Here is a 26094-nt window from a genome sequence, read left to right on the forward strand (position 1 = left end):
GAAGCACCAGGGATTGCAGGAAAGCATGGACTTGGTATCCAAAATGAGCTAGGGGAGCGAATGGTGGATTTCTGGGTGGAGAATGATCTCCTAATTGCAAACACATGGGTTCAAACTAGAGAGTTCATAGAAAACAATACCCTACACAGTGTTTAAAATGTATACAGTACTTCAATTTTAATACAATAATGATATTAAAGATCGATCAAAAAAATTCGGAAGTTTAGCACAATTGAAGTACTTATTATACACCACCATTATACACAACCCTGTTTAACATGTCCAAGTACTGCTGAACTAGAGGTTCTGGGAAGTGACAAGAAGGCTATTTGTTTTCTATGGTGTTCAAGTATATAATTCAATTATCAGGGATACATGGAAATTCCATGTAATGTAAAACATGACTTCAAGTCCTCACATACCACCCCCACTCTCCTTCCCCCTCCCTCTCCCCCCCTTACAAACTCAAAAGTCCTCAACCTCTACATCCCATCTCCAAATACTCACCCTCCCCATCCTAACTATAAGGCATCAATCCACTCCCCACTCCACGCCTTCAAACCCCCTGCCCACATGTCATGGTCAACTGTCCAACTCACAATCCCACGAGATATGTGGAAAAGATATGTGACCATGAAGCAGGTCACGACCCATCACAGTCACATATTCAACTCACAATCCTGCAAGATATGCGGAAAAGATATGTGACCATGAAGCAGGTCATGACCCATCACAGTTACATATTCCACTCACAATCCCGTAAGATGTGCGGAAAAGATATGTGCGCATGAGCAGGTCATGGCCAGTCATGGTCATCTGTCCAACTCACAATTCTGCGAGATATGCAGAAAAGATATGTGACCATGACCAGCTCATGACCCGTCATGGCCTCTTGTTGAACTCCCAATCCCACGAGATATGTGGAAAAGATATGTGACCAAGACAATGTCATGACCCATCACAGTCGCCTGTCCAACTCACAATCCCACGAGTTATGTGGACAAGATATGCGACAATAAATGACCCAAAACCCATAATGTTCTTCCTGATGCATATACACACATCGTTAAAATTAAATAATGACCTCGGACAAAGACCATTTATAATGACACGGGTTTAAGCCCTGCTTGAGAGAAAGCCACATAGTTATTGGGCATTGCATAAGTTAACAGACCACTGCCTTGATCGCTGGAACAGACCACTGCCTTGAGAACGCATCTTCACACAACCCTCGACACGTATTGGCTCAAAATCCTTTTAACTATCGCTTTGGTAGTTTTACAATTAAGGGTAAAACTTGCAGGGAGGGCTTCGTGATTGTAAATATGACAGCTCTGTGACGTCTTTGGCTCCACACAGCAGAAAGCCCCAACATGGCAGCCGTACGATTTTTCCTGAAATGAGAAATTGTGGGTGTAATCAGGCGAACTGTCCAACCAATGGGTGGAAAGGAATGTTACAGACAGAAACACTCATGGATGAACAAGCATATTATTATTAAGATTTAAATAAAAAAAAAATTGTAAAAGTCATATAAATAAATTAATTCTGGGTTATACCACCGTTTTTGTAGTGTCTATTGCACCATCCGATCTAACACGTTACATTAGTTAGTTGTGCCTGTTGTATGCGTCCTTTATGACGTCCTTAAAACAGCAAGTTTCCTGTTTGGAATAATTTTCAATTTTGTTTGACTGCCAGAGAGGTAGACAGAGTAAAAATATTATCTCACTCCTCTGTGTGTGTTCGAGACAAATTTAAGCCAAAGTACTATTGAACGTCAGATTTGTTTTCCGATTCGTGTTCAAAATATAACATTCAATCTAACTAAGTTGTTCCTCGATCATACAATTACGTTTGCAGTACACGAATGGACAGGATGGACATGATCAAATTGTTTAACCCCTTTTTGCCCTCGCGTTTGAGGGGTAACAAAACAACCCAAACGTAGACTGCACACGTAGACTTCACCTGATCGGCAATATAGAAATCAGATTAACTCCATCCTAATCAATAGAAGATTGAGATAAAGTACCGTGCAATCTGCGAATATTCTGACAGGTACAGACATTGGGACAGATCAAGAACTCCTTGTGGCAAAACTACCTGTCAAATTGAAAAAGGTGAAAAAAAAAACTGATCAGATATGACCAAGAAACTAAATAAATAAACAATGAGTGATAAAGGTAAAAAAAAAAAAAAAACGTTTTGCAGAGTTGAACTTGATTGACAGAACACCAAACAAATTATGACAAAAGGTTGAAGACATTGTAAAAGAAGAGGCAAAAAAACAACCTTAAGGCACAAACAGCACCGTCCAAGATCGGCATTCATGTGAATGTGTGACAATCCGTATATATACATAACCACCTTTAGAGGCCATTTTTCCCCACAGAGCGGGGGTTGGCCTTTTTCGGGCACCTTGGTCCCCTTTTTGAAGCAATGTTTTATAACCGGATGCCATTCCTGCCACCAACCCTGTTCGTCACCTCTTGCGACACACAGGGAATTACCAGTGAACTGGTACTCAATTTGCCGACCTCGGAAGGATGAACAGGCTGAGTCAACCCTCCTGGCGTTAATTCAGTGATCAACCGAGATTCGAAACCCAGGAATCCTAGAATCCCAAGCCGGCACCCTAACCGCTAAGCCAACACCAGGCTCAAGTTAAGCTGATTTCTATATTGCCGATCACGTGAAGTCAACGTGTACAGGTGAAGTCAAACATGTGGTCGCACAAACCCCCTTTGGGTGGTGGTCCTTGCTAACGCCTGTAGAGACCTCACTGCGTTGTACATGTATGTAAATGGACATTGGTGCTTTGTGTGCTTTGTGTGATATTGATAGATTGTCTTTTGAGCAATATGTGTGCACCGGGAATTCGTATTGATATCGTAAAAAAGAAGGTCAAAAATCACATGGCGAAGATGTTTTCACGACGATTTTGACCTCCATTTTGCACTTTTCATTCTCCAGGCAAATCTGCAAGGAGTTCACGGACCTGATGGCACAAGACCGCACGCCCCTGGGAAACGCTCGTCCGACTCCCATCCTGGAACCGGGTATACAGAACGCAATCAGTCACTTCAGCCTCATCACGCACGGCTTTGGCAGCGCGGCCATGTGTGCCGCTCTCACCGCCTTCCAGAACTACCTGACCGAAGCGCTCAAAACGACAGACAAGCTGTACATGAGCAGCCCGCAGAGTGCGGAGACTCCCTCGGGAAAGGGTGCAGGCAGCAGCGGAGCTGATAAGGAGGAGAAGCGGCGCAAGTGATGGGATACCCGCAGGGTGGATTTCCTTGCAACTGCGAGATCGATACTCCGGCCTCAGCTGCTCAGTCGACCAGAAGTCTCACCGGCTGTGCGTCCAAATGTTTTTGCTGTGAACTTTTCTAATCGTGTTAATTCCTGTTCGGTGGACGTGGCCCATCAAGCAGGATAACTTTGAGCACTGGCTTAATGAGGAGTCGACGAGGTAACCTTTGATTACAACGGGGACGTGGAAGGTATATATATATATATATATAAATAAATATAAATACATATATACTGCGTTACCCGTAGATCCGTGTTTACAACGTGATGAACAGAGTTTGGTGCCAATTTTAATGGACAGCATTATGGTGGATCTTGCTCGATTCCACATGCACTGTTTCCTCCACCTGCACCCATATCCCGCGTACTGCACTCCATGCCTGAAATGCGATCATGCGGGCGCATTTGAAAGACGCCATGCTTCTCCATCTTCCCTCTGTTTTGTCACATAAAATGTAAAGGATTACAGTACCGTTCCATATAAATTTGAAGAGGGTGTAGCAGATGCACAGAATTTTTGGAAAGCCTTTTCTTTAGGCCGCTAGATGGTCGACCATGTGCGGACTGTCCTCGGCGTCGACATCTTTGTTTTTCGAAGCCATCCCCTTTGCGAAACGTCGGAAAAGAAGACGAGCAGATTAAACACGAAGCTTTTGATAGTTTGGTCTATCTCTACGATGAACTCTTACGATCCTTTGAAAGCAAATGCGGACTTTTGAATTGTGTGTTGAGAACGCATTTTGTGAATCGTTAAATATGCGTTTGAAGCATAAGAACAGAAACCGATGCCCCTTGCACATATTTCCCTTTGTAAATCTTTCTGTTCATTAAGATTATTACTGGATGATGGTTGCAATGTACATATTTATTTATATGTGTAATTTAATGGGATTGTACATATATGGTACGTGATTCTCGCACGTTATTTAATTAGCTATTTTATCTCGATTGTTTTGAACGTGTGAGATCAATCTGAATTTCCTCATATTATAAATGTGACATCATTGCTTTCTCTCCCTAGTGTTCTTTTGTGTTTTATGGTGACGGGTGAATGATGACGCTGTTTCGGCGACGTGAGTTCGGCGACGTGAGTATGCGTTTTCACGTTAGAAAGGCAAAATAAAATGCCCCTTGAATCCTGTAGGCATTCTGTAGGGTCGCCAAACCTGGCTTTCTAAACATGGATCAAGTGGGTGAAAATTACAACACCGGTTCTCAAAAGGACATGCGCGCGTCCACTGTGTCGTCTGTGTATTTTTGTCCTGATGGAATAAATCGCCGCATTTGGTTTGCTGTTTCGCACATCGCAAGGTATGTGGCGCAGCGTGCTGGGACTGCGGCCCGAGAGTGTGGTGGAACCACGACCCTGTCCGTCCATAGGTCTTGCACACCTGCAGGGGACACGTGCAGTCAAGCAGGGGACGCACGCAGTCAGGCAGGGGACGCAGGCAGTCAGGCAGGGGATGCGTGCAGTGAGATAGGGGATGCGTGCAGTCAGGTAGGGGATGCATGCAGTCAGGCAGGGGACGTGTGCAGTCAAGTAGGGGACGAGTGCAGTCAGGCAGGGGTCGCGTGCAGTCAGGTATGGGACGCGTGCAGTCAGGTAGGAGACGCGTGCAGTCAGATAGGGGATGCGTGCAGTCAGGTAGGGGACGCGTGCAGTCAGATAGAGGATGCGTGCAGTCAGGTAGGGGACGCGTGCAGTCAGGTAGGGGACGTGTGCAGTCAGGTAGGGGACGCGTGCAGTCAGGTAGGGGATGCGTGCAGTCAGATAGGGGATGCGTGCAGTCAGGTAGGGGACGCGTGCAGTCAGATAGAGGACGTGTGCAGTCAGGTAGGGGACGCGTGCAGTCAGGTAGGGGTTGCGTGCAGTCAGGTAGGGGACGTGTGCAGTCAGGTAGGGAACACGTGCAGTCAGGTAGGGGATGCATGCAGTCAGCCAGGGAACGCGTGCAGTCAGGTAGGGGACGCGTGCAATCAGGTAGGGGACGCGTGCAGTCAGGTAGGGGACGCGTGCAGTCAGGTAGGGGACGCGTGCAGTCAGGTAGTGGACGTTTGCAGTCAGGTAGGGGACGTTTGCAGTCAGATAGGGGATGCGTGCAGTCAGGTAGGGGACGCGTGCAGTCAGGTAGGGGACGCGTGCATTCAGATAGGGGACGTGTGCAGTCAGGTAGGAGACGTGTGCAGTCAGGCAGGGGGCGCATGCAGTCAGGTAGGGGGCACGTGCAGTCAGGCAGGGGGTGCATGCAGTCAGGCAGGTCTACCTCACATTGCTGCTGTACTCGCCCTCATGCAGCTCAGATTCAAACGACATCATCATCTGTTGGAATGAATATTACAAGAAAGTGAGAACAAAGTATTTCGTCGTTCTAGATGTTGTATTTAAAAAATAAAATTAAACAATTTAAATTTCGGCATCTAAACTATTTCTATCGTTTGAAATATCTGCAGCTCAAAGCTTCTCCTGAGATATATTATTCGCCGTCACAGACTCGTCAAAACCTAATTAAGAAGGAACTAAACTTTACGACAAACGCGCTAAGAAATTCGTTTGCGCTAAGAAATAAGAAAAAGTTTGTGTTGTTGAGTTTGTCCAAGGCAGACACTGTTGTTGCCGTTAATCTCCTAGTTGGGTCCTCCGTCCAGGGTTGTATTCAGTTACCAAGCACCTTGCTAGCGCTCGCCAAGCCAGCCGTTCCATATCAACAGTTTCGAATGGAGTGCTTAAGCCACTTGGCGAGCGCTCTTTAAGAAACTTGGTACCTGAACACACCTGGTTGTTGTTTGAAAGTATACAATACCTGGAAGTGCATTGATAAAGGTTTCCGACACAAAACGTCACGTCTAATTGAAAGAGAATCCTGAGCGACGTTTGTCTCGTAGGTTTCCCTGTTTATTTTTGGAAAGGCAATTATATATTGTATATCATATAAGATTATCTTTACAATTACAACTGCGTTGTTTTATTCAAACGGTGTTAATGGTGCTTTTGTTACCTCCGCCACCAAAGGTGGATGTAGACGAGACGAGGCGGAATTCTGAGAAATGTGAATGTTAGGTGCATTTTTGGGTAAAAGTTGGGAACCTCACTTTTAAACATAATCAGGGTGGGCTGAGTTCGATTAACCCGGTTCCCAAGCCGAATCTTGAGATTTTGACCTTCTAATTAGCATAAACAAAATGCCCGCTAAATTGCCATTTTTGGACAATTTCTTTGAACAAGCATTTATATATCATGTATATACATGCAGCTCGTTTACTTTAACTTTACAACCTTTACCCCAAAATGCACCTAGAAGCTTATACATAGCTTTTTTCATAAATCCGTCTAGTCTATATTATGGTTGGCGACATATTGAAAGAGACATTCAAACTGATATTGAAATTGGACACATAAAATGGGAAATGGTTTTAATAAGACAATGTTTCATACAACCATTTATTCTAAAATTAAGTATACATGGCCATGAAGCACAAACATTCAGGAATGTCACACATGTTGTTTTGCCAAACTACATCAAATTCATACAAGGGGTCTGATCATCACTATGTTGCTGACTGGCACACATTGATGTGCACATCAACTCTGAATGGCGACATTTGCAGCGTCGAGTCTTGCATTGCTTCTGGCATGCACAACAAATCATCTCGAGGCAACTTTCTGGGATTGGACTCGGTGACATCAGAATAGGCTCTAGTCCTGAATTACCACGTTTCCATCCCATTTCCACAGGTGCAGGAATGTGAGGTATGGCACAATGAGCATTTCTCCATACCATGGCTTGATAGTGTACTCGCATCAAATGGAAATGAAGAGCATCACTTGTCGGTGACATTGCTTCTGGTTTACCAGTCTTGGAGAACAACATTTGTCGTGCTGAATCAACAGAGGTTGTTCTGTGCACATTATATATTCTGTAAACGAACGCTTCTGCAGATTTGATTGTCTCCGCTGTGAGTTCACCAATGTCCAAGTTCTTCAGCAGTTTATTCAAAACTCAAAAAGAAAACCTCAAACTTCCACTTGGGAACCGGGGTAATCGAATTCAGCATACCCTAACTATGTTAAAAAGTGAGGTTCCCAACGTTTACCCAAAAATGCACCTCGAAGCTTAAACATGGCCTTTTTCCATAAATCCGTCTAGTCTAATGGATTATGTTTTATGTTTTCACCATTGTCTGTCTGTTTGTTTTTTTGTAAACAGGATATCTCAAAAATTTATGGATGGATTCGGACGAATCTTGGTAGACAGGTTGGGTATAAGACAAGGAAGAATTGATTCTATTTTGGTGAACATTCGGATCCGATAATTTTTAAATTGATTCTCCATCATTGAGAGATAGGGCCAAAATCGATATATAGCACGATATCTCAAAAAGTATTGGATGGATTTGGCCGAAACTTGGTAGACAGGTTGTGTGTGTGACAAGGAAAAATCGATTACATTTTGGTGAAGATCTGGATCCGGATCCGATACTTTTTAAATTGATTCTCCATCATTGAGAGATAGGGCCAAAATCGATATAATAGCACGATATCTCAAAAAGTATTGGATGGATTTGGCCGAAACTTGGTAGACAGGTTGTGTGTGTGACAAGGAAAAATCGATTACATTTTGGTGAAGATCTGGATCCGGATCCGATACTTTTTCAATTGATTCTTCATCATTGAGAGATGGGACCAAAATCGATATATAGCAGGATATCTCAAAAAGTTGTAGACTGATTCAGACGAATCTTGGTGGGCAGGTTTGGTGTGTGACAAGGAAGAATCGATTACATTTTGGTGAAGATCCGTATCCGGATCTGGATCAGATAGTTGTTTAAAAGTGATTCTTCCCCATTGAGAGATAGGGAAAAAATACGTACCACGATATCTCGAAAAGTTGTGGACGGATTCAGCCGAATCTTGGCGGATCGGTTGGGTATATAACAAGAAAGATTTGATTCCATTTTGGTGAAGATCTGGATCCGGATCTGAGAATTTTCCAAGTGATTCTTCATCATTGAGTGATGGGACCAACAACGATATGTAGCACTATATCTCAAAAAGTTGCGGACGGATTCAAACGAATCCTGGTGGACAAGCTGGCTGTGTGACGAGGAAGAATTCTGGTTCCATTTTGGTGGAGATCCTAATCCGGATCTGGATCAGAAAGTTTTTTAAATCGATTCTTCACCATTGAACAATAGTGCAAAAATGTTATGCAGCACGATATCTCAAAAAGTTGTGGACGGATTCAAACGAATCTTGGTGGACAGGTTGGGTATATAACAAGGAAGATTTGATTCGATTTTGGTGAAGATCTGGATCCGGATCCGAGAATTTTTCAATTGATTCTTCCCCATTGAGAGATGGGGCAAAAATACATAGTACGATATCTCAAAAAGTTGTGGACGGATTCAGCCGAATTTTGGCGGATCGGTTGGGTGTGTGACAAGGACATATTGATTAGAATTTTGGTGAAGACCACGGATCTGGATAACTGCATTTTGTGACGTTCTCACTTTTGTTTCGAGCACGCAGTGTTCAATACGACACAGGGCAGCCTTGTAATTCGGTTTCTGTACCACCTCCCGAGGTACGAGTCTGCCCGCACCCATATTTTTACATTTTAAAACACGATTGCGAGTTGACTCGTTTCCATCGGCAAGGGTGCAGCATCTCGGAGCACGCCATCCTAAAAGCGATGGCAAGTTAATCTATAGTTGCAATGTTTGTGGGCGAAAATTACTTATTTATCGATAAAATAATTCTAAAGTTAAACTAAACAAAACTGATCCCAGTTGTACAAGAAAGGTGGAAGAATCTGTCTGTAGGTGATGACGTCGTTAGTGGCTGCAGTCTAAATAGACGTTGGAAGTCCGCAGACAGGTCTCACCGTCTAATGTCATGCACGTGATGCCGCCAGCCCCCCTTTTCCTCCCTCTAGATCCTCTCCCCCGTCCGCACCCGGAGGGGACTTAACACCTGCGCAAGGAGCCCACGTAGTGTTGCTATAGGTATAGGTGTTCGTGCTTTCACTCTCAAGTACGAAGGTGAAGCCATCAAATAGGTTTTCTGTTTGAAGACATTTTTGAGAACGTTCTGATAATCCAACGATTGTTTTGTGATAATCTAATGAACAATAGAAGTATTGATAGAACCTCCTCTTACTCTACCGTATTGATTGGTAGTATTTGAGTGGGATAGGAATGTGGAAGCAAGGCTGGCAGGATGGCATGGCACCCTCACACTCATCTCTAAGCTGTCTGGTAGCCTGCGTTCGAATCCCGACCTAGATATAAACTGCCATCCCGGTGTTTCACAGGCAGGATGATCTATCAATATGTGTACCGTCCCTCGGATGGACCTTAAGCTGGCCGTCTCATCTGCCAGCATTAGTCGGTGCATGTTAAAGATCGCAGGTGCCCCTTGCAAAGAATAGCCGAGTACCATGAACAAAAAATTCCACAAAATAATTATTCCAAAAAATTATTATTCCAAATTATTATTTTATTTATTCATAATTTTATTAATTTTATCCAAAATTTTGAATAAAAATCCAAAATTTTATTATTCAAAAATAATTATTCAAAAATAATTCCAAAAAAATTTAATTCCACAATTCCACATTCCTAACTACTGCTGGGAGAGCGATGGCAAACCGTCCAGCATCACCCCAGGCCATGAAACGGCTTCGGGGGAACGAACACAGAGTATGGGTACACCAGACAGTATCGATAGGAGGACATCATGACGTGCCGATGACGTCACATATCGCAGTCGTGCGCTCAATAAGACAAGGAATGAATAAAACGGACGTCATGTACCACGTCCGGTGGATCCTCTCTCTGAAAAGCAATCAATATAGTGAGAAGTCCAGACACATCATTATCTCACGAGTAATGCAGCCAGCGCGGTGTTTTGGCGAATTAGTCTCAAGCCGGCTTATTGTGCGACCGAAGATTACAGCCATTATCCAACGTGCCGTTTACACACTCCCAGGCTCCCAGAGAAGCTCTCGCCGACACACAGGGACGCCGCGTTGGGCGCCCTGGGGGCACGCGTCTCGACAACGCCTCTCGGGCGAGTCGCCCCTGGGGCGCACGTTTCGAGAACGCCCTCGGGGCGAAGCCTCGTGACGCCCCTCGTGACGCCCCCCACTCCGAACCCAAACCGGGCCGTCATTGCTTGGTCTACACTTACTAAAAACCTTCGCGTGTTTGTCCAACTTGGCGGCAATTATTATTCACTTGGATATTACAACTTTCTCATAAGGCTACCTCGGTGGCACCTCCAGGTAATTATTCCGTGTGATCACGCGACCTTTACTAAATGGAACAGAAGCGAAACAACGAATTGGATTCGAAAAACACAAACTTATCCCGGCTGCCCTTTGCTCGCAAAGCCTTGTAATGGATGTCGTACTTAATTGTGCACCAAATGTCATTGCGAGACATTTCGTCGCGGTTATTCGTTGCCCTCCTTGTGCGGCACTTAATAACGAGCGCTTCGCTCGTCAGAATTACAGGGCGCGGAGGAGGCCGAGCGTGCCTCGACAAACCGCGTCGTGGTCCCGGGATCAGCGGAGATCATTTACACTAATCCCGGCTCCTGTGCGGCCATTATGGTTATGGGCCCAAGATTATACGGCTCCGACTCCACACCACTCGCCACATTCGTGCGGATCTCGGCCCGGAGGGACAAGAGTGCGCATGGACGACATGGAGGGGACAATCGAGTGCAGTCCATGCTCGGGTCATCATCGTACGAGATAATCTCCCATACACAGCATGGATATCACCGGATAAACTTCCCATACACACCGAGGACATGACCGGATAACCTTCCCATACACACTGAGGATATCATCGGATAACCTTCCCATACACACCGAGGATATCACCGGATAACCTTCCCATACACACCGAGGATATCACCGGATAACCTTCCCATACACACCGAGGATATGACCGGATAACCTTCCCATACACACCGAGGATATCACCGGATAACCTTCCCATAAACACCGAGGATATGACCGGATAACCTTCCCATACACACCGAGGATATCACCGGATAACCTTCCCATACACACCGAGGATATGACGGGATAACCTTCCCATACACAACGAGGATATGGCCGGATAACCTTCCCATACACACCGAGGATATGACCGGATAACCTTCCCATACACACCGAGGATATCACCGGATAACCTTCCCATAAACACCGAGGATATGACCGGATAACCTTCCCATACACACCGAGGATATCACCGGATAACCTTCCCATACACACCGAGGATATGACGGGATAACCTTCCCATACACAACGAGGATATGGCCGGATAACCTTCCCATACACAACGAGGATATGACCGGACAACCTTCCCATACACACGGAGGATATCACCGGATAACCTTCCAAAACACACCGAGGATATCATCGGATAACCTTCCCATACACAACGAGGATATGACCGGATAACCTTCCCATACACAACGAGGATATGACCAGATAACCTTCCCATACACACGGAGGATATCACCGGATAACCTTCCAAAACACACCGAGGATATCATCGGATAACCTTCCCATACACACCGATGATATGACGGGATAACCTTCCCATACACAACGAGGATATGACCGGATAACCTTCCCATACACACCGAGGATATGACGGGATAACCTTCCCATACACAACGAGGTTATGACCGGATAACCTTCCCATACACAACGAGGTTATGACCGGATAACCTTCCCATACACAACGAGGATATCATCGGATAACCTTCCCATACACACCGAGGATATGACGGGATAACCTTCCCATACACAACGAGGTTATGACCGGATAACCTTCCCATACACAACGAGGATATGACCAGATAACCTTCCCATACACACGGAGGATATCACCGGATAACCTTCCAAAACAAACCGAGGCTTTAACAAGATATCATCCCATACACACCGAGGATATCACCGGATAACCTTCCCATACACACCGAGGATATGACTGGATAACCTTCCCATACACAACGAGGATATGAACGGATAATTTTCCCATACACATGGAGGATATCACCGGATAACCTTCCCATACACACCGAGGATATCATCGGATAACCTTCCCATACACACCGAGGATATGACCGGATAACCTTCCCATACACACCGAGGATATCATCGGATAACCTTCCCATACACACCGAGGATATCACCGGATAACCTTCCCATACACACCGAGGATATGACCGGATAACCTTCCCATACACACCGAGGATATGACCGGATAACCTTCCCATACACACCGAGGATATCACCAGATAACCTTCCCATACACACCGAGGACATGACCGGATAACCTTCCCATACACACCGAAGATATCACTGGATAACCTTCCCATACACACCGAGGATATCACCGGATAACCTTCCCATACACACCGAGGACATGACCGGATAACCTTCCCATACACACCGAAGATATCACTGGATAACCTTCCCATACACACCGAGGATATCACCGGATAACCTTCCCATACACGCCGAGGATATGACCGGATAACCTTCCCATACACACCGAGGATATCACCGGATAACCTTCCCATACACACCGAAGATATCACCGGATAACCTTCCCATACACACCGAGGATATGACCGGATAACCTTCCCATACACACCGAGGATATCATCGGATAACCTTCCCATACACACCGAGGATATCACCGGATAACCTTCCCATACACACCGAGGATATGACCGGATAACCTTCCCATACACACCGAGGATATGACCGGATAACCTTCCCATACACACCGAGGATATCACCAGATAACCTTCCCATACACACCGAGGATATGACGGGATAACCTTCCCATACACAACGAGGATATGGCCGGATAACCTTCCCATACACAACGAGGATATGACCGGACAACCTTTCCATACACACGGAGGATATCACCGGATAACCTTCCAAAACACACCGAGGATATCATCGGATAACCTTCCCATACACACCGAGGATATGACGGGATAACCTTCCCATACACACCGAGGATATCATCGGATAACCTTCCCATACACACCGAGGATATGACGGGATAACCTTCCCATACACAACGAGGATATGACCGGATAACCTTCCCATACACAACGAGGATATGACCAGATAACCTTCCCATACACACGGAGGATATTACCGGATAACCTTCCAAAACAAACCGAGGCTTTAACAAGATATCATCCCATACACACCGAGGATATCACCGGATAACCTTCCCATACACACTGAGGATATGACCGGATAACCTTCCCATACACACCAATAATATGACCAGATGACCTTCCCATACACACCGAGGATATCACCGGATAACCTTCCCATACACACCGAGGATATGACCGGATAACCTTCCCATACACACCAATAATATGACCAGATGACCTTCCCATACACACCGAGGATATCACCGGATAACCTTCCCATACACACCGAGGATATGACCGGATAACCTTCACATACACACCGGGGATATGACTGGATAACCTTCCCATACACACCGAGGATATGACTGGATAACCTTCACATACACACCGAGGATATGACCGGATAACCTTCACATACACACCGAGGATATGACTGGATAACCTTCCCATACACACCGAGGATATGACCAGATAACCTTCCCATTCACCCCATGGACATAACCAGATAACCTTCCCATACACACCGAGGATATAACCGGATGACCTTCCCATACCACCGTGTATATAACAAGATAACCATCACATACACACCGAGGATGTAACCAATTAACCTTCCCATACACACCGATGATATAACCGGTTAACCTTCCCATACACACCGAGGATATTGTTGCGGATCTCGTTGCCGGCCTTCTCCGCTTACCAAGGGGGGATTAGTCCCCTTGTCTTTGACTGGCCGACGGGACCCGGGACCTATGACGTCCTTCCCGGACGTCATATTAGGACTAGAATCGCTATTACCTAATTACTCGTGCTGCCCTGAAACGAGGAAATAAGCCCTGCATGAACCGCGCGTGTTGAGACGCCGAGCGGTGCGTACACGCGATCCGTGCCGTTTATATGGTGAACCCGGTTCCAGCAATCTTATTTGCACCACACTTCGTCAATGGATAAATCACAAAAGCGGTCGAATTGGGAAGAAAGGAATAACAACATTTATTTACACTATTCACAATGGTTCAGAGAAAAAGGGGACACAGTGCAGCCTTAAAACAGTCTTAACTTAATACCCAGGACAAACGGGCCCGTCACACACACACTCACACAGGGGTTTGCAGCTGCGGGATGATGGTCCGCGTCCAAGGATGGCTCCCGTGCAGCTCCCTCCGGTCTCCGGCTCGTCCCGTGCAGATGGTAAGTAGAGAAGGCAGGAGCTCTCCACGTGTCGTTTGGCGCACAAGGGTTAATACGGGGCGATTTGGTAGGGAGCGGACTTCGGCGGTTAGCGGTTATAACTCGCAGCTATTACCGCGTTTACTCGCGTGGCTGAAGTAGGCGCTATTCGCCACTGGCGCGTCTGGCTGCAGCCGTGTACTCAATGCCTCTTCTTCCTCTCCTCTGGCACATACGTTATACTGCGCGAGTTACAGTTCAATGCCTCCAAAGCGAGTGATGCGAGTGAAGTTCTCTCCAAACATGTCTTTTCACCAATGCCGTGTGCACGCGAGTTCTCAGTCCTCCAGCGCTGGTCCTCTGGTAGCAAGTCCTTTTCTCTGCGAGACCTTCAAGTCCTCCCTTCTCTGCGAGTCCTCTTGATAAGTCCTGTTCAAGGGCTTTGTGCAGTCACTTACATAGGCGCGCCCCACGAACCTTCTAGAACTCACCAGACGCGCCTCTCCACGCCCTCTCATGCCATGCCGTTAGAGCCCTGGTTGGCTGGTGGCTCTTACCGTCATCGCCTCTGACGCTCCGCCTTGACGCCGCCCCCACCCCGACCTCGCTCTCCTCCTCCTTCTCTGGCCTACCTCGTGTTACTCGACTAGTGAGCGAGCAAAGGGCAGCAAATGCTGCGGGCAGCCAAAGTGTAACAACGGAGCGGGTCAGCCAAATCGGGCGTGGGATCAATTATGCCCATCGAGGTGGAATTGGGGGGTGGACGCAAAAATGAAGGGGACCTAATCTCATGTCTTTACACAACGCAGGTATCAATGGGGGAAATGGCCTATACTTACACATACTATGACATAACTAATACTACAAGGTGGCCTACGTGTTGCTCGTGGGCTAACTATGGGGGGTAACCCTTTAACCTTTAATGATCAATATGTGCAAATCTCAAAACCGTAGCAATATTACCAGATAATCTTCCCAAACACACCGAGGATATAACAAGATATAAGCCCATACACACCATGGATATAACCAGATAACGTTTCCATACACAGCATGGATATAACCGGATAACCTTCCCATACACACCGGGGATATAACCAGATAACCTTCCCATACACACCGGGGATATAACCAGATAACCTTCCCATACACACCGTGTGTATAACCAGATAACCCTCCCAAACACCATGCATACAACCAGATAACCTCCTCATACACCGTGTATATAACCAGATAACCTTCCCACACACCATGTATATATACAGATAACCTCCCCATACACACCATGTATATAATCGCATAACCTTGACATTCACACTGTGTATATAACAGGATAACCTCCCCATACACACTGTGTATATGAGATAACCCTCCCATACACACAAACTTCCCATGCATAAGTGTTGTGATTTATGGGAGCCAGACATGTGTAATGAACGTAGAGCAGCAACGAAGGCTGGAAAGGGTGGAAATGCGAATGGTTTGGTGGATGTGTGAAGTATCGTTGAGAGAGAGGAAGACAAATGATGAATTGCGAAAGATGATGGGAATAGAGCCTGTGATGGATGCTGTGAAGAGAAACAGGTTGAGATGGTTTGGTCATGTGTTGAGGAAGGATGAAAGTGACTGGTTGAGAAGAGTGATGGAAATGAATGTAGAAGGAAGTAGAGGGTGGGGAAGACCGAGAAAGACTTGGCTAAAGGTGGTGGAAGACGAAATGCGGGCAAGGGAGTTGTTACATATTTATGTGAATTACTATTCCGGGCTTTGCTTATCAATGTGTAGTCGATTAAAGGTTGTTGTGATTAAAGGGTCAGGAGCCCTTCTGAGAAAAGGAGACCGGAAACGGAAGAAAAAAAGACACGAGGTCCTGGAGACGCGACGATTCTTCTTCTTCCTCGCCAAGCTCGGACGCGAGCGGTATCGATTGAGCAACGTCAGAGAATCGGCGTTTCAAAGCCCGTCTGGCGAGAGGAGTTACCGGGACGTGTAACTACCCTTTGACACGTCAAGTCACTGTGGGTTCGTGCACGGAACCAAGCAGCTGGCACAGTTCGCCTCGCCGTCTACAAGGCCGCGTACGGGTCGCACCTAGGGCCGCGCGCGCTGGGCAAGCCGCGTGTTGCTTTGCCTGCTTTACATTACCCGCTTGGCTTGGCCAGGAGGTGCGCGCTGCAGCCGTTGTTCCCGGTATGGGACGTGCCCGGTGAAAGCACGTCAGGAAGGGTCCATTCAACCGCCCACGTGTGGAGATCGAACTACAGGAGTACGGAGACATTGTGAGAGACATTGACCACGGAGGGAGTCGGGAGTGGGGCTCACGTGAGGAATGTATAAGATGGCCATCTTAGAGTTATTAATATTATAGATGAGTTTACATCGTTGTACTATTGATTGCTGATTGTGGATGGTTGTTGATTGCTCGGGGAATATATCATTGATTATTCCGGATCCTTGGTGTGGGGTTTCTTATTGATTGGAATTAATATTGATTGCGTGACGAAAGCGCCGAAATAATAGATCTTTCTGGCGGAGTTCCTCTCACGGTCCGGGGTCACCGAGACCAGGTAGTCACCGGGAGGACCACGTAACAGAATTGGGGGCTCGTCCAAATTACGATTTGCGGATTCGCAATTGGGTCTACGTCCGGGATCTAAAATTGGATAAAATAATAAAATAATATTTTTATTAATTAAAATTTATTAATTAAGTATTAATTGGTAAATTTTTGGGGAAATTGGGGTAAAGTCTTAGGGTGAAGGTTAACAGGTGTTAACGATAGGCACCATGGCGTTTGTGGCACAGAACTTTGCGGTAACCCCGAGTGAGGCACAGTTCCGAGCGTTACTAAAGTCGGACCTCTTGAAATTGGCCAAACATTTTAACTTGGAGGTCCGAACTAATTTGAGGAAGGCAGAGTTGCAGACCACGGTGATACAATCTATGGTGGGATTAGGAACATGGGACGAGTTAGCCTGGGAGTGGCTACCCGAAGAACCAGAAGACGTTGAGCTCCGGAAACTGGAGTTGCAATTACGGAGCCAGGAACGGATCAAAGAAGAAGAAAGGAAAGCAGAAAAGGAAAGAGCAGAAGAAGAAAGGAAAGCAGAAAAGGAAAGAGCAGAAGAAGAAAGGAAAGCAGAAAAGGAAAGAACAGAAGAAGAAAGGAAAGCAGAAAAGGAAAGAGCAGAAGAAGAAAGGAAAGCAGAAAAGGAAAGAGCAGAAGAAGAAAGGAAAGCAGAAAAGGAAAGAGCAGAAGAAGAAAGGAAAGCAGAAGAGAGGAGAGAAGAGAAACAAGCAGAGGAAAGGAGAGTGGAATGAGAACTCCAGGAAAGGTTAGAAGGAAGAAAAGCAGAGGAGAGGAGAGCTGCAAGGGACCTCGAAGCAGAGGAGAGAAAAGCGGAAAGGGAATTAAAGGAACGTGACATGGAGCTTCAGCAAGAAATTAAATTCAAGGAGCTGGAGTTAATGAGAGAACGGGGAGAGGGACCACCCTTGCTGACGGGGTCAACACCTAGCCAGAACACCTGGGATGTGGGCAGACATGTGAGGCTGGTTCCACCCTTCAGTGAAAAGGAAGTCGCTAAATTTTTTCCACACTTTGAGAAAGTGGCTCGACAGTTAAACTGGCCGGAGGAGGCCTGGACCATACTAGTGCAAAGTGTGCTGGTGGGAAAAGCTCAAGAGATTTATTCGGCGCTACCAATGGACCAATGTGCAGATTATGAGGTATTGAAGAAGCACATCCTCAAAGCCTATGAGTTGGTTCCGGAAGCTTAACGGCAAAAATTCAGGAATGCCAGGAAGAGGGAGAGTGAGACCCATGTGGAGTTTGCCAGAGTGAAAGAAAACATGTTTGATCGGTGGTGTGAGTCAAAAGGAGTCGGGAAAGACTTCGAAACATTGCGTGACTTGATCCTGGTGGAGGAATTTCAACAGTGTGTCCACGAGGACATCAAAGTGTACCTGCAGGAAAATAAAGTACCGAAGTTGTGGGACGCAGCCACCATGGCAGATGATTATGCCTTAACACACCGGATAGGGGTCCACGAACCTAACTCCTCGCCTAGATCTCCGCAGGGGAGGTGGGGAACAGCAGGTGCGGCGAACGACAATACATGGCGGCGGCCTCGAGAGGATTATGGGGACAACGCGGATACCCCACCTGTTCGAAATCAGAGGGCTGCGGGCCCAAGACAAACTTATTTTTCAGGGGGCCCGAGGCAGACCACGAGTTTTTCCTCCGGGCCTACTTGCGCTTTTTGCAAGAAACCTGGACACTTGATGTCCAGTTGTTACCTCATGAAAAGGGAAGACCCAGAGCGGAGTCCGACTAGTACAACTCCGAATGCGATGGCAAACGTAAGAAATCGCCCACAGAAGAGTTACCAACCATTTATTTATGAGGGGTTGGTCTCACTCAAGGGAGACTTGACTAACACAAGACCGGTTAGGGTTTTGAGGGACACAGGAGCCCATCAATCCTTAATGCTTGAAGGCATTTTGCCATTGTCAAAGAGTACCGCAACTGGTGATAGTGTTCGGTTACAAGGGATCGGTGGCTGTGTTAGTGCCCCACTTCATGTCATCCATTTGGAATCCGATTTGGTGTCAGGACCGGTCACCGTCGGTTTACAAGCCACGCTTCCTGTAGAGGGAGTATCTGTGATTATCGGGAATGATTTGGCCGGGGGGCAAATTTATGGTAACCCAAGGGTTGGTAAAGAGCACAGCAGGGAAAATAACACCCCACCAGCTTGGGATGGCGACAAAAGTTCCAAGTTATTTGTAGGGGGACTGAACTTCAACACAGAGGAAGAAGTTCTGACCTCTGTCTTCAACAGATATGGGCCGCTGGTGGAAGTGCGGGTGGTAAAAGACAGGGAAACGCAACGGTCAAGAGGGTTCGGCTTTGTCACGTTTGCAAGCACAAGAGACGCCAGGGAGGCAGAGAAGAATTGGAATGGTAAGGATTTGGAGGGTCGGACCATAACAGTAGGGAAGGCCTTTTGTAGGCGTCGAGAGGTCTACAGAAGAGGACAACTTGGCAGTAGTTTTGGGGTTGGCAGCAGCCGATATTACTATGGAGGCTCCCAGAGTTACGGCACCTCCCGAAAGAATGAATGTCAGAGCACTGGCCGAGAAAGAGACCGCCAGTCAGGTAATGGCTGGGACAAGGGGTCCCACCGTAATGGTTAGGATTCTGGAGAAGTTGAAGCACTATATACGGGGGAGCCGCCGAGCCGGGGCTCCTACACAGACTAACCGTGAACGCCACGTTCTTAAAGGCGTCCAGGTAGTGAACTTTCCTCCCCGGACTAACCGTGAACTCCACATTCCTTAAGGCGTCCATGTAGGGAATATTCCACTGGGCCTCCCGAAAAAGTGCTATAGAGAGGTTTAAATTTGGGGGCTTTGGTCACCACCTCTTAACCGTCATTCAAGAGAAACTAGAAGTGGTTGACGCTTGGTCCAGAGGGAATTAATCTAGGGGATCGTGTGAAATTTTGTTGCTTTATTTTTAAGTGATGACTGTGCCCGGGGGGAACTGATGAGTTGGGGGGGGGGGGGGTGAGTTATCTGGTTTGTGTATCCAAGTTGGCCGGCAAAGAAAGATTTCGCTGGGTTCAAACTTTCTTTCTTGATGGGGGGGAGTGTTACATATTTATGTGAATTACTATTCCGGGCTTTGCTTATCAATGTGTAGTCGATTAAAGGTTGTTGTGATTAAAGGGTCAGGAGCTCTTCTGAGAAAAAGGAGACCGGAAACGGAAGAAAAAAAGACACGAGGTCCTGGAGACGCGACAATTCTTCTTCTTCCTCGCCAAGCTCGGACACGAGCGGTATCGATTGAGCAACGTCAGAGAATCGGCGTTTCAAAGCCCGTCTGGCGAGAGGAGTTACCGGGACGTGTAACTACCCTTTGACACGTCAAGTCACTGTGGGTTCGTGCACGGAACCAAGCAGCTGGCACAGTTCGCCTCGCCATCTACAAGGCCGCGTACGGGTCGCACCTAGGGCCGCGCGCGCTGGGCAAGCCGCGTGTTGCTTTGCCTGCTTTACATTACCCGCTTGGCTTGGCCAGGAGGTGCGCGCTGCAGCCGTTGTTCCCGGTACGGGACGTGCCCGGTGAAAGCACGTCAGGAAGGGTCTGTTCAACCGCCCACGTGCGGAGATCGAACTACAGGAGTACGGAGACATTGTGAGAGACATTGACCACGGAGGGAGTCGGGAGTGGGGCTCACGTGAGGAATGTATAAGATGGCCATCTTAGAGTTATTAATATTATAGATGAGTTTACATCGTTGTACTATTGATTGCTGATTGTGGATGGTTGTTGATTGCTCGGGGAATATATCATTGATTATTCCGGATCCTTGGTGTGGGGTTTCTTATTGATTGGAATTTTTTTTTTTTTTTTTTTTTTTTTTTTTTTGTATACAAGATCGAGGCTCGTGAAAGAGCGAACATTAATCACACAGAAAGACAAACCGACACATAAAACATATAACATCGGGAGCGGTAGACAAGTTCGTGAGAGAGGGGGAAGGACACAAACACAACATTTGAGAGCAGGGACCGAGAGACATGGAGACATCGAGAGATCTGAGAGAGGGCGAGGGCTTTGGTGGGGGGGGGGGGGGGGCATGGGAAGGGGGCGGTGGGAGAGGTATAAAACATATGGACACTGCCAGGACTTCCAGGAAAGAAGTTGGAATTTCAAACAAGGTGGATCTGGGGCGAACCAGCGGGGGCAGAAAAGACCAAGGCCTTGGATGGGGGAAGATAAGAGATGGTGGTGAACAGCTGTTTCAAAGACCCGGAGGGAGGAGTGGGACCGAAGGGAGTGAGGGAGCTTGCTCCAGAGGCGGGAGAAAAGAGGAATGAAAGAGTGAAGGTGAGCAGAGAGCCGAGACTTCGGCAGTTTAACCATCAGAGGGCCGCCGGCAGATCCTGTGCGACCTGTAGGAACACCCGGGGGACAGAGCACAGAGAGAGCTGGGGGTGCAAGGCCGGAGAGGAGTCGGCAGAAGACAGAAAGACCACCCACCTGCCTGTGGTGAGTGAGTGAAAGGCCCTCAGAGATAGCTTCATCGCGGGAGATTCCAATAATTCTGAAAGCTTTGGTTTCAACAGCGTGAAGCCGAGCTAGGTGTGAGGCAGGAGCACCGGCCCATAGGGGAGAACAGTATTCCATTGAGCTGCGGATGAAAGCCTTGTATGTGGTGAGGAGCTCAGCTGTGCCGAGGAAGGACTTCGCACGACGGAGGATGCCCAGTCGGCGACTGGCTTTGGAGGCCAGCTTGGAAATGTGGTTTTCCCAAGAAAGATCATGGCAGATAGTGAGACCCAAAATCTTGAGCGACAGAACTTCTTGGAGAGGATTGTTGAGAAAGTAGATGGGAGGGTTGTCCAGTCGATCTTTTCGGAGAGACATAGTAAGAGTGTGAGATTTGTCAGGATTGAAAGACATGTTCCACTTGTTTGACCAGTCTGTGATTTTGTCCAGGTCTTCAGAGAGTGAGGAGGCAGCAGACTGCCGATCTGAGGGAAGAGGAATGGAGCGGCAGAGAGTGGAGTCATCAGCAAAGAGATAGAGAGGATTTTCGAGAGAGTCAGAGAGATCATTGATGAAGACCAGAAAAAGCACGGGGCCCAGAACACTGCCTTGGGGAACTCCAGCCTGAACAGGAAGAGGAGATGAGAGAAACCCATTCAGGGCCACACGTTGACGACGACTAGAGAGGAAGTCCGCCAGCCATGCGTGGAGATTTCCATGGATACCAAAGGAGGAGAGTTTGGTGAGCAGAGCGGGGTGCCAGACCGTGTCGAAGGCACGTGATATGTCGAGGGAGACAGCTCTAATTTCCTGTTTGGCATTGAGGACCTCCATCCATTGTTGAGACAGCAGAAGCAGCATGTCCAGAGTAGAGTGACCTGGTCTGAAACCAAATTGATGATCAGAGATCAAGCCATTGGAGAAGAGGAAAGATTTCATATCCGAAGCAATGATGGATTCCATGACTTTGCTGATAATTGGGAGAAGGCTGATTGGTCTGTAGTTGCTAGGATCTGTTTTTGCACCTTTTTTGTGCAAAGCGGTGATGTTGGCTGATTTCCAAGCAGATGGCAGTTGACCTTGAGCAAAAGAGAGGGTGAAGAGAACAGAGAGAGGGTGAGATAGAGCAGCAGAGCAGGATTTTAGGACCCGTGGGCTGATGCCGTCGGGTCCAGTTGCAGAATCAGAGTCGAGCGTTGACAGAAACTTTTCCACCTTGTCAGGAGGAAAGGACACGGGGTCCAGGAGCAGCAGGGTACGACTGGGTATGGTGGGTACAGAGAGGGATGGGTTTGGGACACAAGATTTAGAGGCAAACACAGAGTTGAGGCATTCAGCTTTTTCACGTGCGGAGTCAGCTGTGTAGCCGTTTGAGGTAAGGGAGGGGATGGAGGGGGAACAAACACCAGAAACGGATTTGACCAGACGCCACCAGGATTTGGAAGAGGGAGACAGATAAGAGAGTTCGGTCTTGAGAACGGAATTAATATTGATTGCGTGACGAAAGCGCCGAAATAATAGATCTTTCTGGCGGAGTTCCTCTCACGGTCCGGGGGTCACCGAGACCAGGTAGTCACCGGGAGGACCACGTAACAGAGTTAACAAGGGGAGATGCAGAAAACAGGGCAAAATGGAGAAGATTGTCATGGGGTCCTGTTACGGATTTGTCACTTCCATTGTTGTGGTTCTCATCCACTGTAAACATTTTTGGTTCCATGTACTATTATTGTTATCGTTTAAGTGAATTGGAGATAACTGTTTTCAAAAGGTAAAAAAAATTAATGTTTTAAAAAGAAACCGGAAACCGGATGGGAACCGGACGAAGAAGACGACGAAGAAGAAGAGGAAAAGGAGGCGGAGCGAGTGAGGTCGAGAAGGAGTCGAGCTGCTTTGATGTCTTGAGCATACGCTGGCGAACGGGGGTCACGAGTGAACTTTGGGTTTCCTGGGAAAGGGATTCCTGCGACAGAGTTGTTATCGCTGTGACAGATAAACCTGCGTGGCAGGTTTTGCGGTTTAATCCGTTGAGAATCGTTGGAGTGCCGTTACGCCTCGAGTACGGACCGGTTGGCCATTTTGCCTCGCGCCCGATTTCGCATAGCTCTAGGCTCTTCACCTTGCTTCAACCATTTCACCGCATCCAGACGTTAACCTGGTGTGTGTGTGTAACGTGGATTTTGAGTGGGAATTTGCGGTTCGCCATAAGGGGAGCCATTGAACGTCCATACCCGACCTCGCATCCATACCCGAAGGTGTGTTTTGCCCATCTTTGGCAGTGTGACTGTCAACCGAATGGGATTCTGGTCTCGATACAACATCGTTCTGATGATCACTGGAGCGTGGAACAACTTTGGCTTGAAGCCGGGACAGAGACATTGGGAATGTTCTTTTCGCTCACTTGGAGCACAGTGAGTTATATTGTATGAAACTGATGGTACCATCATAGGAATGATATATTTGTTGTACAATTGATTAATATTGTTTTTGTGCTGTTATTCTTGTGTGACCTTAATACAATACTTGTTTGTTGGTAACAATTGGTGTGGTTTCACCATTGATCTTTGACACACAGAATAACACATCTTTCTGCCATGACTCCTCTCAGGGCTCGGAGGTACACCGTAACCGGGGTTTGGGGAGGAGCACGTAACAGGCCCGCAAGGCTAACCCCCGCTCTAGCAGGGAAAATGGCCTTAAAATGCCTGTTGTTGTTGTACACACCATCAAAATATGCAGATAACCATCCCAAACACACCATCTTACTATAATTCACCAAATGTCCATCCATCTGTCTGTCTGTCCGTCCGTTCGAAGGTACCGCAAAAACGGCTGAACCGATCGCAACGCTATTTTGGGTGGGTAATCCTGGGATCTCCTGGAGTAAAATAGGGTATATTGTTTTTCCAATTTCAGCTTTGGCCTCCAGCATTTTCAGGTTTGGACTACCACATAACGTTATTTTCCCGGGTGCCACACAAACGGCTGCACCAATCGCTGCGCAGTTGCACTGCACAGCTGCACCGATCAGACTCAGTGACCTCGGACAAAGACCTTTTATAAGGACATGGGTTGAATCCCTGCTTGAGAGAATGCCAACCCCCTCCCCGCCATCATGATCGTCTCTCCAACTCACAATCCCACGAGATATGAGGAAAGGACGACCCAAAACCAATTATCTTCTTTTTGATTCGTATATAAACATCATTAAAAGTAAATAATGACCTTGGCCAAAGTTCAAACAACGTGAGTTTAATCTCTACATGAGAGAATTCCATATAGCTATTTGGGCGGTGTATACGCTAACAGATCGCTGTCTCCATCGATCTTGCCAAGGCCGTAACACCTATCGGCTCAAAATCCTTTTAACTGTTGACTTGGTAGTTTTTACAATGAAGGAAACATTAACAATGTGGTTAAAAGTTTATTTTGTGATGAATTTGTGATTGGAGTTATGTTGTTTGGAATGAAAAAAGATATTGAGTTCAAGTAAATGATGTCATCCTGTGATGGTTTCTACCTTAAAAAACGTGAACGTCACGGATCGCCATATGCAGATTCGCCACGGAACCATGATCGATGTTTCGATATGTGAACGTACCCGTTTGTTTGCGAACGGGTACGTTTTTCATGGAAGTCCTTCACGAACTTGCTGTCCATGTCTGACATGCAACTGAGGGTGCTACAGGAATGTGGATTTTTTATTGGTTTCATGCTTTAGCATTCGCCGCATCTGCATTGCCTGTTTGTTTCAGGCCTCCCACCCGTGCGTAGCACGCGTATCTTACTAGTCTTACTATAATTCACCAAATGTCCATCTGTCCATTCATAGGTACCGCAAAAACGGTTGAACCGATCTCAACGATATTTTGGGTGGGTATTCTTGGGACCCCTTGGAGTAAAATAGGTGATATTGTTTTTCCAATTTTTTTCCCCAATTTTCCAATTTTCCAGTTTTTCCAAACACGATGGAATAATATTTACCGATATGAACAGTGATGCGGCTTTTATTGAAATTCTACAAATTCTGTTTAGATTTTGATGAGAATTACGAACCTGTCACGAATGCGGAAGTGGACAGATGACGGCAATGCACGGGTTTGATAATATCCCAACACAACCGTCATTCAATCATAATGTTTAATCGTTAAACGTTAATCATGTTAATCGTTTTGTTAAAGTATCAATGGATGTTTAGAATTGAGTGAATACAATTACAATTTTGAATTCGTAATTGTATTCACCCAAACATATGGAACTTCACATCAGGATTTAAATATTTGTTTATGTCACGAATGTTGTTAAAAGTTTGTTTTTTATATTAATGTTATTTCATTTG

General features: G+C 46.7%; 1 protein-coding gene across 3 annotated transcripts in view; it reads left to right on the forward strand.

Moving 5' to 3' along the window:
• Positions 1–4435, forward strand: part of LOC137421872 (transcription factor AP-2-alpha-like) — an 87014-nt gene extending 82579 nt beyond the window's left edge. The window contains exon 8 of one of the 3 annotated variants that reach the window (XM_068108357.2): positions 2977–4435. In XM_068108357.2, the coding sequence (XP_067964458.1) occupies positions 2977–3277 (301 nt within the window). In that variant the 3' untranslated portion in view covers positions 3278–4435. The remainder of the gene's footprint in view (positions 1–2976) is intronic. The other 2 variants (XM_068108359.2, XM_068108358.2) reach the window with 2 other exon arrangements.
• Positions 4436–26094: the final 21659 nt, after the last annotated feature.

Source organism: Myxine glutinosa, chromosome 2 (genome assembly GCF_964187855.1).
Source record: "Myxine glutinosa chromosome 2, kmMyxGlut1.1, whole genome shotgun sequence".
Lineage (NCBI taxonomy): Eukaryota > Metazoa > Chordata > Myxini > Myxiniformes > Myxinidae > Myxine > Myxine glutinosa.